This window comes from Piliocolobus tephrosceles, chromosome 17 (assembly GCF_002776525.5).
Source record: "Piliocolobus tephrosceles isolate RC106 chromosome 17, ASM277652v3, whole genome shotgun sequence".
In the NCBI taxonomy this organism is placed as follows: domain Eukaryota; kingdom Metazoa; phylum Chordata; class Mammalia; order Primates; family Cercopithecidae; genus Piliocolobus; species Piliocolobus tephrosceles.
This window is the reverse complement of record NC_045450.1, coordinates 42,931,681-42,944,735: the sequence shown is the minus strand read 5'-3', so window position 1 is coordinate 42,944,735 and position 13,055 is coordinate 42,931,681. Positions and strand designations below refer to the sequence as shown.

At 45.7% G+C, this 13,055-nt stretch overlaps 1 protein-coding gene across 3 annotated transcripts in view; it reads right to left on the bottom strand.

Annotated features, from left to right (window-relative positions):
• The window catches only part of CCDC113 (coiled-coil domain containing 113), a 30,390-nt gene extending 22,141 nt beyond the window's left edge, over positions 1-8,249 (bottom strand). Inside the window, exons 1-3 of one of the 3 annotated variants that reach the window (XM_023210065.1) lie at positions 8,065-8,249; positions 5,338-5,464; positions 4,035-4,196 (exon numbers count right to left, since the gene is read on the bottom strand). In XM_023210065.1, coding sequence (XP_023065833.1) covers positions 4,035-4,196; positions 5,338-5,464; positions 8,065-8,165 — 390 coding nt within the window. In that variant the 5' untranslated portion in view covers positions 8,166-8,249. Of the gene's footprint in view, positions 1-4,034; positions 4,197-5,337; positions 5,465-7,739 lie in introns of all 3 variants that reach the window. The other 2 variants (XM_023210066.1, XM_023210067.1) reach the window with 2 other exon arrangements.
• Positions 8,250-13,055: the final 4,806 nt, after the last annotated feature.

The following is a 13,055-nucleotide window of genomic DNA, read 5'->3' as shown; positions in this document are numbered from 1 at the left end:
TTTTTTTTTTTTTTTTTTTTTTTTTTTTTTTTTTTTTTTTTGATGGAGTCTTGCTCTGTCTCCCAGGCTGGAGTGCAGTGGCACAATCTCGGCTCACTGAGACCTCTGCCTCCCGGGTTCACGCCATTCTCCTGCCTCAGCCTCCCGAGTAGCTGGGACTATAGGCACCCGCCACCACGCCTGGCTAAATTTTTGTATTTTTAGTGGAGATGGGGTTTCACCGTGTTAGCCAGGATGGTCATGATCTCCTGACCTTGTGATCCACCCGCCTCGTCCTCCCAAATTGCTGGGATTACAGGTGTAAGCTACCACATCTGGCCTTTTTTTTTTTTTGAGACACAGTCTCCCTCTGTTGCCCAGGTTGGAGTGCAGTGACACAATCTCAGCTCACTGCAACCTCCGCCTCCCGGGTTCAAGCAATTCTCCTACCTCGGCCTCCTGAGTAGCTGGGACTACAGGCATCCACCACCATGCGAGTGGTGTCTCTTAGCTGAATTTTGTATTTTTAGTAGAGAAGGGTTTCACCAAGTTGGCCAGGCTGGTCTTGAACTCCTGACCTCAGGTGATCCGCCCACCTCAGCCTCCCAAAAAGCTGATACTACAGGCATGAGCCACCATGCCTGGCCAAGGTATCTATCTAAATATGTATTTCCATATTTGAAATTATTTATCCACTAAAAATATCTGTAAGGATATACATCAAAACATGAACCACAGTTACATCTACAGAGATGGATTAGTGGGGAAATAAAGAGGCACTCTTATTATATTTCTGTTACTTTTAAAAAAAAGACATTATACTTCCAAGCCTGAGTATTTGGTGGGGGGAAATGGAAAAAAATAAAGAAGATATTATAAAGTCAGGTATGGTGCCCGTAGTCCCAGCTGCTCAGGAGGCTGAGGCAAGAGGATTGCTGGAGGCCAGAAGTTCGAGGCTGTAGTGTGCTTTGATTGTGACTGTGAATGGCCACTGCACCCCAGCCTGAGCAATGCAGTGAGGCCCCATCTCTTAAAAATAAAAAAAAAAAAGTTGTTATAAAATGAATATGTGTATTGACATAAAAAGAGATGTTGAAAAATACAGTTTACAAAATAACATGATACTATTTTTTAGAAGAAATTCATATATGCATAGAAAATTATCCAAACTGTAGGAGGTAAATGGAAAGTCAACAGAAATTACCTGTGAGTGGTAAATTGTGAATGTTTTCTAATGTTCTTTTAGCTTAACTGTATTTTTCAACATTCTACAACATAGATTGCCTTGAAATAAGAAAACACTTACACACACACACATTACTATAAAAAATAAAATGGAATGGTATCTGTAGCCAGACTGCAAATCATCCCAGTTCAGACTTTTTTTCTGGGCACCAAGAAGCAAAAGCATTTTCACTGGCTGACCTCAGGCTCCAGCCTCTTCCCAGCCCCATCATCTCCACATGGTAGAACATCAATCCACCTGAAACGCTGCTTTCAACACGTTGCTCTCCTACTCAAGTATTCTCAGTGGGGTCCAGCTTTCTAAGACATCAAAGATAAACTCCTTGGCATGGCTCTCAAGAAATCATGGCCTTACTCAACCTGACTTCCTAAAGCAGCCTCCAAAGTAGCCTCTTCTCTAATCACACCAGCCTCCTCAATGTCATGAGCTCACCATGCTTGTGCTCACCTCCACTTCCTTGCCCATGTCATTCTCTTTACCTGGGGTGCCTTTCTTTCCCTGTGCCTTAAACAGATGCCATCATTCTTTAAGATCATGCCAAGTCCCTTTTAAGCCCTACCTCCTCAACACATTCTTTTTGACCACTCTAGCCCATACTGATCTCTGTCTCTGCACTTGATGCTTACATTGCACAACCTAGCATGTCAGGATAATGCTACCACATCCCAACCTCCTTTAACTTGCTAGAATTCAACAATGCATGTTTGGAAAGAGAGAGAGGAGGGCTGGGAGAGTGAGATCAGTTGATGTATACAGATGGTTGCATCAATGAGAGAGACATGAGTCTACTGATCGGTCCCTCTTGATACAAGTGTGATTCTGTGAATGCCCACATTTGGAAACAGAAAAATAGAAAACTTTAGAAATAGAACAGAAGTATCTATTTTTCATACAACATGGGTCTCAAATGCAAGCCAACAACGTCATCCTGTGGGCAACCGAATTAACAGTGATGTTTCTTCTCTGGAGGAAATTGACTGTATTGGACTCATTAAGAGACGCTACTATATTAGTCTATAACAGGGCATGAACCACGGGTACGTGTGCCGTATAGAAATGTTGACCTAGGGGCCGGGTACGATGGCTCACACCTGTAATCCCAGCACTTTTGGAGGCTGAAGCGGGTGGATCATGGGGTCAGGAGATAGAGACCATCCTGGCTAACACGGTGAAACCCTGTCTCTACTAAAAATACCAAAAAAATTAGCTGGGCATGGTGGTGGGTGCCTGTAGTCCCAGCTACTTGGGAGGCTGAGGCAGGAGAATGTCATGAACCTGGGAGGTGGAGCTTGCAGTGAGATGAGATCACACCACTGCACTGTAGCCTGGGTGACTGAGCAAGATTCCGTCTCAAAAAAAAAAAAAAAAAGAAGAAGAAGAAAAAAAAGAAATGCTGACCTAGGGACTTTTCACTCAATTCACTGACTGTGATGGTTAATATTAGGTGTCAACTTGACTGGATTCAGGGATGCCTAGATGGCTGGGAAAGTATTGTTTCTGGGTGTGTCTGTGAGGGTGTTGCCAGAAGAGACTGATATTTAAGTCTGTGGACAGGGAGGGGAAGATCCACCCTCAATGTGGGTGGGCACCATCCAATTGGCTGCCAGAGCAGCTAGAGCAAAGCAGGTGGAAGAAGGTGGATAAGCTTGTGTACTGAGTCTTCTGGCTCTCCCTCTTCTTCCCACGCCCGACAATTCCTTCCGCTCCTCCTGCCCTCGGGCATCAGACTCCAGGTTCTTTGCCTTTAGACCCTGGGACTCATACCAGCGGCTTCCTGGGGGTTGAAGGGCCTTCGACCATAGACTAAAGATTGCACTGTTGGCTTCCCTGGTTTTGAAGCTTTCAGACTTGGACTGAGCCACTACCGGCTTCTCTCTTTTCCCAGCCTGCAGATAGCCAATCAGTTGTGTAGGACTTTGCCTTGTAATCACGTGAGCCAATTCTCCCTAATTAACTTAACTCCCTTTCATATATACATGTATGCTCTTGGTTCTGTCCCTCTTGAGAACCCGAATACACTGACTTAAACCTCAAACCTGTTGTATTATTAAGAAATTATTATAGGCTGGACGCGGTGGCTCACACCTGTACTCCCAGCACTTTGGGAGGCCAAGGCAGGAGATCACGAGGTCAGGAGATAGAGACCATCCTGGCTAATATGATCAAATCTCTTCTCTACTAAAAAAAACAAAAAAATTAGCCAGGCGTGGTGGCGGGTGCCTGTAGTCCCAACTACTCAGGAGGCTGAGGCAGGAGAATGGTGTGAACCCAGAAGGCAGAGCTTGCAGTAAGCCGAGATTGCGCCACTGCACTCCAGCCTGGGCAATAGAGCAAGACTCCGTCTCAAAAAAAAAAAAAAGAAATTATTGTAAAATGTTAAGAGCATTTAGGGTTATCGTGGTTATGTCTTCTAAAAGAATTCATATATTAAAGATATATACCGAAATATATACAGAGTTTCACTAGGATTCACTTCCTAGTAACCCAGCCAGATGAAGGGAAAGTTGACCAACCAAAAGAGGCCATATGTTGATGATCACTGCACCCAGGTGTTGAGTACATAGGGGTTTGTTGTGCTAACCTCTCTACATTTGTGTATTTTTGAAATTTCCCATAAAAAAAAAGTTCAAAAACGTGTCATCCCCACAAGCAGGTGGTAAGTTCCTTGAAGATAGGCCCTGGATTCGCCTCATCCTACTTGTGTTTCTTCTAAAGCCCCACCAATCACATGAACCCACCCTAGATACCTCTTGATGGGGTGGAGGTGGGGAGCCCGGGCAGGACAGGCTGCGCCGGGAGGAAGGTGTACCTCGTGATGCTGCATGTCGCGTTCTGCATTTGCCCTCATGTGCCATAAGTCATCCTTCGTGTCTTCCAGCTCCTTTTGTACCAGCTCAAGTTTTTGGTCGACAGTCAGGCCCACCCCACGGTCCACACCTGCCCGGGATTTGGATCTACGCCTGCCTCGAAACTGCAACCCAACAGAAACAAAGCCATTGTCAAAGAGGAATTAGTAATGAACCAGCCCAAAGTACGCATCGAAATGATCCTCTGACCTGCTAGAAGTTCCCCAGAGTGACAACCAGGGAGAATAAATTCACGGTAAAAGGATGCTGGATATTAGGCCTGAGCTGACATTTATTTCTCAAGTCATCCTAAGCCCCTGCACTAAATACTTCAAAGGCCTATGTTTGACAATGAAGTGAAAATAAATAAGGGTAAACGTCTTGAGGTGGAAAGGCTGTGAACCTGCTATAGACTAGCATTCAAGTCAAAGACAGGGGAAGCTCAGAGGTACTTCCTGAGCTGAACACAGGAAAGAAACTGCATCCGTGGGGGACTGTGTTCAGCAAAACAGACAAACAAACATCTTGGACTTTCTTCACATTTAAGGCAAAGGTCAGAAATGGGTGGTCCAGGGTACATATGGGTTTGCTTGGCCCTCAAAGGATAAACCTCCACAATCCCTTTGAGACAAGGGCCTGTGCCAGGCCTACTTTCCTCATTGAGGTGGCTGGCTGGGCCTTGTAAACAGTTGAGTCCCTTAATTTAAATGATTTTTTTTTTTTTAATTCTTTTGAGACAGAGTCTTGCTCTGTTGCCCAGGCTGGAGTGTAGCAGTGTGATCATAGCTCACTGCAGCCTCAAACTCCAGGGCTCAAGTAATCCTCCCATCTCAGCCTCCCAAATAGCTAAAACTACAGGTGCATGTCACTACATCTGGCTAATTTAAGAATTTTCTTTTGTAAAGATGGGGTCTAGAAATATTGCCTAGGCAGGTCTCGAACTCCTGGTCTCATGTGATCCTCCCACCTTAGTCTCCCAAAGCGTCGGGATTACAGGCCTGAGCCACTGCACCTAGCCAAAAGAAATTCTTTCAAGTAAACTAAGATATGCTGGGAGAGTCAATCCACTATTAACTGAACCCAACTTCTTTCGTAGTCACTTGAAAGAGAAACCCTAGAGAGCAAAGAAAAATCAAAAGTAAAACAGGGAGAAGAAGGTCCCATGGTCAATTGGCCATAGAGGGCACACCGAAGGCAGATATACAAATGCCACTTGCATTTAAGGGGACAAACAATAAAAGAATGTTCTAGATCTCCATTGTGTACCTGTACATAATCTGCTGCTGACATTTTAATTTCTGATAATCGTGAAGGTCGCTGATCCCTGGGCTCCAGTTTAGCGTAGTATTTCTCAAACATCTCAGTCTCAGTTTTGAGAGCAGAGTTTACATAGCTGCAAGACAGGGTACCTGAGTAAGTTCTAGTAATAAGAGTTTAAACCCCAAATAACTAGTGTTTAATAACTAGTGGACCTGCAAGACCCCTTAACCTCTTGGTGCCTTAGTTTCCTCACCTATAAAATGGGTATAAGAATAGAACTTTAGGGTTCCAATAAGGAAGGCAAAGCCTCTGGGACAGTGCCTGACACATAGTAAGTGCTATATATTTGATATTTTTATTAATATGTTTTAATGAGCCACAAAATTCAGAACACTAGTATTACATGGAAAATTGTCATAGGTTTCAAGTATCATTGAACCCATTTGGGGAATTATTTCTGAATTACTATATATTATATATATACTTTTTAAAAAATTTGTTTAAGAGACAGGGTCTTACTCTGTTGCACTCACTGTAACCTTGAACTCTTGGGATCAAGCAACCCTCCTGCCTCAGCCTCCCAAGTAGCTAGGACTACAGGTGCACAACGCCATGCCTGGCTAATTTAAAAAATTTTTTGTAAAGGTGGTATCTTGCTATGTTATCAAGGCTAGGCGCCAACTCCTGGCCTAAAGTGATCCTCCCACCTTGGTTTCCCAAAGTGCTGAGATTACAGGCAATAATAGCCACTGCGCCCATCCTGAATTACTATATTATTGAAGTTACACACACCCACAATCTTCAGATGTTTCCTCTGGTTTATGTTTTTCAGTTCTTTTATTTCCAGCACCCAATAGATGAAAAGTATCAACCAGAAGTTTATCATAAACTGTGGAAAACTTTGAACAGAGGAAAAGAAAACATACCTAGTTTATCCTGTATATGCCAAGGTTATAACCTTTTTAACTTCTTAACTTCTCTTATGTGTGTATGTGTGTGTGTGTTACACACACATATGTAAGTATATATATATAAGAGAGAGAGAACAACTTTGATGTTTTCATGTGTTATTGATCTATTACGTTGGCACAAAAGTAACTGCAGTTTTTGCTATTACTTTTAATAATTCCTGTTTGGCTAAATTTTAAGACTAGTGGGGCCAGACGTGGTGGCTCACACCTGTAATCCCAGCACTTTGGGAGGCCAAGGCAGGTGGATCACCTGAGGTCAGGAGTTCGAGATCAGCCTGATCAACATGGTGAAACCCCATCTCTACTAAAAGTACAAAAATTAGCTGGGTGTGGTGGCAGGCGCCTGTAATTCCAGCTATTCGGGACTGAGGCAGAAGAATCACTTGAACCCGGGAGGCAGGGGTTGCAGTGAGCCAAGATCATGCCATTGTACTCCAGCCTGGGTGACAGAGCGAGTGAGATTCCATATCAAAAACAAAACAAAACAAAACAAACTAGTGGAAAAGGCTGAATGGAAAACACAATCTATCAAACTAGCTTGCTTTTTCAGCATCTATCATGCTCCAGGTGTGTGTAGTTTGTGGAGTCACACCTGAGTTTGAATCCCAGCACTACCACTAACTGTGTGAACCTAGGGAAGTGACTTAACCTCTGTGTCTTTGTTTCCTTACCCACCTCCTAGGGTTGCAGTGTCATCACATAAGATCATATATGTAAATGCATGGTACATAGGAACACTCAAAAATGAGAACTATTAGTAATAATACCTCAGTTCTGACCTAAAGTCTTTGTAGCTGTGTAGAAGCAACATCTATTCAGCTGCTAGAGCTAGGATATTCTGTGCAAGACCAGTAAGTTGTACAACAAAACTACATCATGGAATCTTGATATCCAATTTACTTGCTATAGTAGTAGATATAAAGTAGACTGCAAAACTAAACTAAAATAAAATAAACGCAGACTATTGGGCCAGTCATTCTTTACTGTCCATCTCCATGCTTATATCCAGGTTCAGGCACACGTTGCCTCATACTAAAACCATCTCAATAGCTAGGTTTCTATTCTGCTGCCGTGTTAGTTTTATCACTTTTTTTTTTTTTTTTTTTTTTTTTTGAGACTTAGTCTCTCTCTGTCGCCCAGGCTGGGGTGCAGTGGCACAATCTCGCTTCACTGCAACCTCTGCCTCCCAAGTTCAAGTGATTCTCCTGCCTCAGCCTCCAGAGTAGCTGGGATTACAGGCAAGCGCCACCACGCCTGGCTAATTTTTGTATCTTTAGTAGAGACGGGGGTTACACCATGTTGGCCAGGCTGGTCTCGAACTCCTGACCTCAAGTGATCCGCCCGCCTCGCCTCCTAAAGTGCTGAGATTACAGGCGTGAGCCACCGTGCCCGGCCTTATCAAAGAATCTTAGCATCAGAAAAGGGCTTAGAAGTCACCTGGTCCAACTTGCCGCTGTAGAATTGTGGATCGGCTAAGCACACCGTCTGGCACGAGAGAGACTCATCCGGCTGAAACTCTCACTTCCCCAATTACCCTCTGGGCTTCCCACCACCGGCCCCACCCCCTCGCCCCACCACCCCGTTCTAGCTCCACCAACAGCTTGTTGGTTCGGTGGTGGTGGAGACGCAGGAGCAGAGGCAAAGTCTCCCCAGTGCTCAGTGCGGGCTTGGATCTTCTCCATGCTGGTCCCCAGGTCCGAGGCCGCCCGGGAAGGAGGGCCCAGGAGGAAGAGGGGCGGCCCCCAGGCGCAGGCCGCGGTACCTGAGCTCCTCCACCAGCCCGCACAGCTGGATAACAGGCAGCTCCTGCTCCGACCCTTCATGGGAGTCGGAGAGGACGCTCTCGATCTCATCATCAGTCATCACTGCCGAAGCGGTTCCTGCCAATGCAGTGTGCCCAGGAGCTCCGGGTGCCGGCGGCTACACGTCACTACGGCTGCGACGCGGAGATGCGGCGGCACGTTACCCGGGCGACCGGACGCGAGGAAAGGGGTGGGGCTTCCGGTGGCCCCTCCCCGCCCTGCCCCGCCTGTCTCCGTGCGGACCCAGCCAGTTTGCTGGCCTTGACCGCACACCTAAGCGCGTTCAGTTTCACTTCTTTAACAATGACTCTTAAATTGATAGTAATAATAGCAGCTGCTGTTTCTCAGCACTTACTGTGTCCTTGGCATCGTGTTAAGCATAGTTTATGAAAAACCTTTGCCACAACCTTGTAATGGTATCTATCACTCTCTCCATTCTCCCAATAAGGAAACTGGGGCCCAGAAAATTAACGCGATTTATCAGTGTCCTTTTTCGCCTGTCCCACTGGGAGGCCCCTGCTCTGTTCACCACCTGGGGCTTCCTACATGCTAACAGCAGCTCCTCTCAGATATTAACATCCTGCATTTCTGGAAGGAAAAAACGTGGCTGACAAAAATGGGTATACATTCAAGAGACATCCCTAAATAGTTTCTGAATATCTACTGTGTCCTTAGTATCCTAGGGGGAATGTCTGCAAAAGACCATTCTGATCCTCAAGGAGCTTCCAAATAAATGAGTGAAACAGCCTCTAAACAAGCCGCTGGAACCTGGGGTGCAGACAGCAACATCATGCGTCACACTGTGCATCGTAGTCATCTTCTTAAATCCTCAAAACAATCTGGTACAATTGATATTCTTGCCGTCATCTTACAAATCACAAAACCAAGGAATGGAGTAGCTTAGATTCCATTCCACTCAAGAATGGAATCAAGCTCCGGTGGAACCCAAAGTCCTTGCTGTTAACTTCTACGCTGATGTGAGACATGGTAAGGATCAGGGAGGCAACACGGGAGCTCTCTGCTCCCTATCAGGATAAAAGAGGACAGAGGGCAGGACGGGGAGACTTCTCCTAGGGAGGGTGAGCTCTAGATGTGCTTAGAAAGCAAGATGTGATAAAGTGCTTGGGGTGCGTGTCAGCCACCTTCTCCTGCAAGGGACATGCATTAGCATTGACAGGCACTCCCTAGATCTGAGGGAGGGTTTTTGTTTTGCTGCTCAGGGTGCACAAGGTTGGGGCCAGAGTAGAATTACTGGAGATGGCAGCAGAGAGCTGGAGCCCTACTACCTTCTCTCTGGCGGTAGGCCTTTTTAGGTTCTAGGGACAATGCAGACCACATTTAGGAATACTTAATATGTCCATATTCAAGGTGACACAAATGGATGCTATCCCCAGGTGACATAAAAAGGTGCCAGCTCCAAGGGTACCCAGAGCAAGAAAGGGCTCTGTAGCAAGTTGAGAGGCTATGATGCAAACAACCCTGCCAACTGGGCTGTGTGATACAATAGACTCTACGGCATTGGGGGTATCAGTGGTGAAAAAAGATGCAGCAGGAATCTTAAAGCAAGACTCAGCAGGAGAATCACAACAAAGGACCCAGGATTCTGAAACAAAACCATACAATCCACAGCAGAGAATTATATGTCATTTGAGAAATAACTCCTGGCCTGTTACTATACCCTGGTAGAGACAGAACGCTGAATATATGGGGTACCAAGTGACCATGCATCCAGTCCTGCCCTCTAGCAGCTGGGTTCCGCTGGACCCACTGAGTTATTAAGCAGGACAGGCCCAGCCTCAGTCCTGGAAATGGTTAATCCAGGGTTGGGCCTCAGCAAGACCAGAGACTATGAGTAAGCTGCATGAGCAGGTAGCCCAGACCAAAGTGGCACCCACCACATTTGCACCAGGATCCCTCCCCCAGCTCAAATGTATGACTATATTTGCAGGGGCTTGGGGAGTTCATGACCACCTGGAAGAGAAGGTGAAGGCTTGAGCTCAGTTTACAGATGGGCTGGCTTGGAAGCCAAAAATGGAAAGTGGCTGCATTACAACCACTTCACAAAAGGTGGTGAAAGACAGTGGAGAAGGAAAACTTCCCAACTGGCAGAGTTGTAAGTGGTCTTGCGGCTGGTCATCTATTTTGTGTGGAGAGAGAAATGGCCCCAGGGGATGCATCTAATTGGAAACTTTTTTTTTTTTAATTTTTGTTTTTGTTTTTGTTTTTTGGAAGGGGGAGTTTATTGTTACTTTTTTGAGACAGGGTCACACTCTGCTGCCCAGGCTGGAGTGCAGTGCAGTGGCACATTCATAGCTCATTGCAGCCTTGAACTCTTGGGCTCAATCGATCCTCCCACCTCAGCTTCTGGAGTAGCTGGGACTACAGATGCATGCCACCATGCTTGGCTAATTTTTTTTCTTTCTCCCTCTGTTTTTTTGTTTTGTTTTGTTTTTGTTTTTCTGTAGAAATGGGGGTCTCGCTATGTTGCACATGTTAGTCTGGAACTCTACCCTTCAGAGATCCTCCTGCCTCAGCCTCTCAAAGTGTTGGGATCACAGGCATTAGCCACTGTACCTGGCCTAATTGGCATCATGGACTCAAAGACTCCCCATCAGGCTGGCTGGAACTTTGTTAGCGCTGTGCTTTGATCTGGGATGCCTGCTCCCTGGCCCTCCCTCTGCCCTCTCCCAGATGTCATCACAGTGGGAGGCTGTCCTTGTCTACTCCAGCTTCCTCTCCTTTGTCCATCACAGACGCTTTCCCCAAGAAAGAGATCTCTTCATGTCTAATTTTATCTTGGTTTGGAGGACTCAAACCAACACAAAGAATAAATTTCAGTCTTAAAGATATTATTCTAATTTGGTAACATATTACATGTATGAACTAAAATTTGCACTTGCCAAACAAAAATATTGTTTGAATCACCTTGCTGTTCAAGCTGCTTTACATGTTTTTAAAACTGTGGTTAAAAAATACATAACATGGCCGGGCGCAGTGGCTCACACCTCTAAATCCCAGCATTTTGGGAGGCCCAGGCAGGTGAGAAGAAAAAGACAAAAAAAAAAACCCATAAAATTTACCATCTTTTTTCTTTTTCTTTTTTTCTTTTTCTTTTTTTTTTTTTTTTAGATGGAGCCTCACTCTTATTGCCCAGGCTGGAGGGCAATGGCATGATCTCGGCTCACTGCAACCTCCACCTCCTGGGTTCAAGCGATTCTCCCGCCCCAGCCTCCTGAGTAGCTGGGATTACAGGCGCCAGCCACCACACCTGGCTAATTTTTTGTATTTTTAGTAGAGATGGGGTTTCACTATGTTGGTCAGGCTGGTCTCAAACTTTTGATCTCCTGGTCCGCCCGCCCCAGCCTCCCAAAGGGCTGGGATTAGAGGCCTGAGCCACTGCACCCCGCCCTGCAAAATTTACCATCTTAACCACTTCTTTTTTTTTCTTTTTTTTGAGACGGAGTCTCGCTCTGTCGCCCAGGCTGGAGTGCAGTGGCGCGATCTCGGCTCACTGCAAGCTCCGCCTTCCAGGTTCACGCCATTCTCCTGCCTCAGCCTGCCGAGTAGCTGGGACTACAGGCGCCCGCCACCACGCCCGGCTAACTTTTTGTATTTTTAGTAGAGATGGGGTTTCACCGTGTTAGCCAGGATGGTCCGGATCTCCTGACCTCGTGATCTGCCCACGTGCTGGGATTACAGGCGTGAGCCACCGCGCCCAGCCCATCTGAACCACTTCTAAGTGTACAATACAGTAGCGTTAAGTATGTTTACATGGTTGTACAACCAATCCCCAGAACTTTTTTATCTTGCAAAATGGAAACTCCATATTAATTCTAAAACTCTATACCCGCTTCCCCCTCCCTCCAGTCCCTGGCAACCACAGTTCTACTTTCTGTCTCTATGAATCTGACTACTCTAGGTACCTTACATTAGCGGGGTCATATACTTTCGTTTTTTTGTGTGACTGGCATATTTCACTTAGCATGTCTTTAAGGTTCATTTACACGGTAGCATGTGTCAGAATTTCCTTTCTTTTTAAGGCTTAATAATATTTTGTTGTATAGATATACTACATTTTGTTTATCCATTCATCAGTTGACGGACACTTGAATTGCTTCCATCACTGCCTTATTTATTTATTTATTTTTTTTTTTTTGTGAGATGGAGTCTCACTCTGTTGCCCAGGCTGGAGTGCAGTGGCAGATCTCGGCTCACTGCAACCTCTGCCTCCCAGGTTTAAGCGATTCTCCTGCCTCAGCCTCCTGAGTAGCTGGGATTATAGGCACAGGCCACCACGCCCGGCTAATTTTTGTAATTTTTTTTTTTTTTTTGAGACAGAGTCTCGCTCTGTCGCCCAGGCTGAAGTGCAGTGGCCGGATCTCAGCTCACTGCAAGCTTCACCTCCCGGATTCATGCCATTCTCCTGCCTCAGCCTCCCAAGCAGCTGGGACTACAGGCGGCCGCCACCTTGCCCGGCTAGTTTTTTTTTTTTTTTTTTTTTTTTTTGTATTTTTTAGTAGAGATGGGGTTTCACCGTGTTAGCCAGGATGGTCTCGATCTCCTGACCTCGTGATCCGCCCATCTCAGCCTCCCAAAGTGCTGGGATTACAGGCTTGAGCCACCGCGCCCAGCCTAATTTTTGTATTTTTAGTAGAGACGGAGTTTCACCATGTTGGTCAGGCTGGTCTCGAACTCCTGACCTCGTGATCTGCCCGCCTTGGCCTACCAAACTGCTGGGATTACAGGCGTGAGCCACTGCGCCCAGTCACTGCCTTAGCTTTTAAACACAAATTAAAATTCCAAAAAAGTCACACAGAATAACAAAACTGAAGTAACTCAAGTTCCATTTCTTTGTCTTTGCTGTCACTGTACTATCCTCACTTATTTTGAACCCATTGTTCAAATGCAAGATATATTATACCACAGGAGCTGGAGATGAGAACTTCACCCA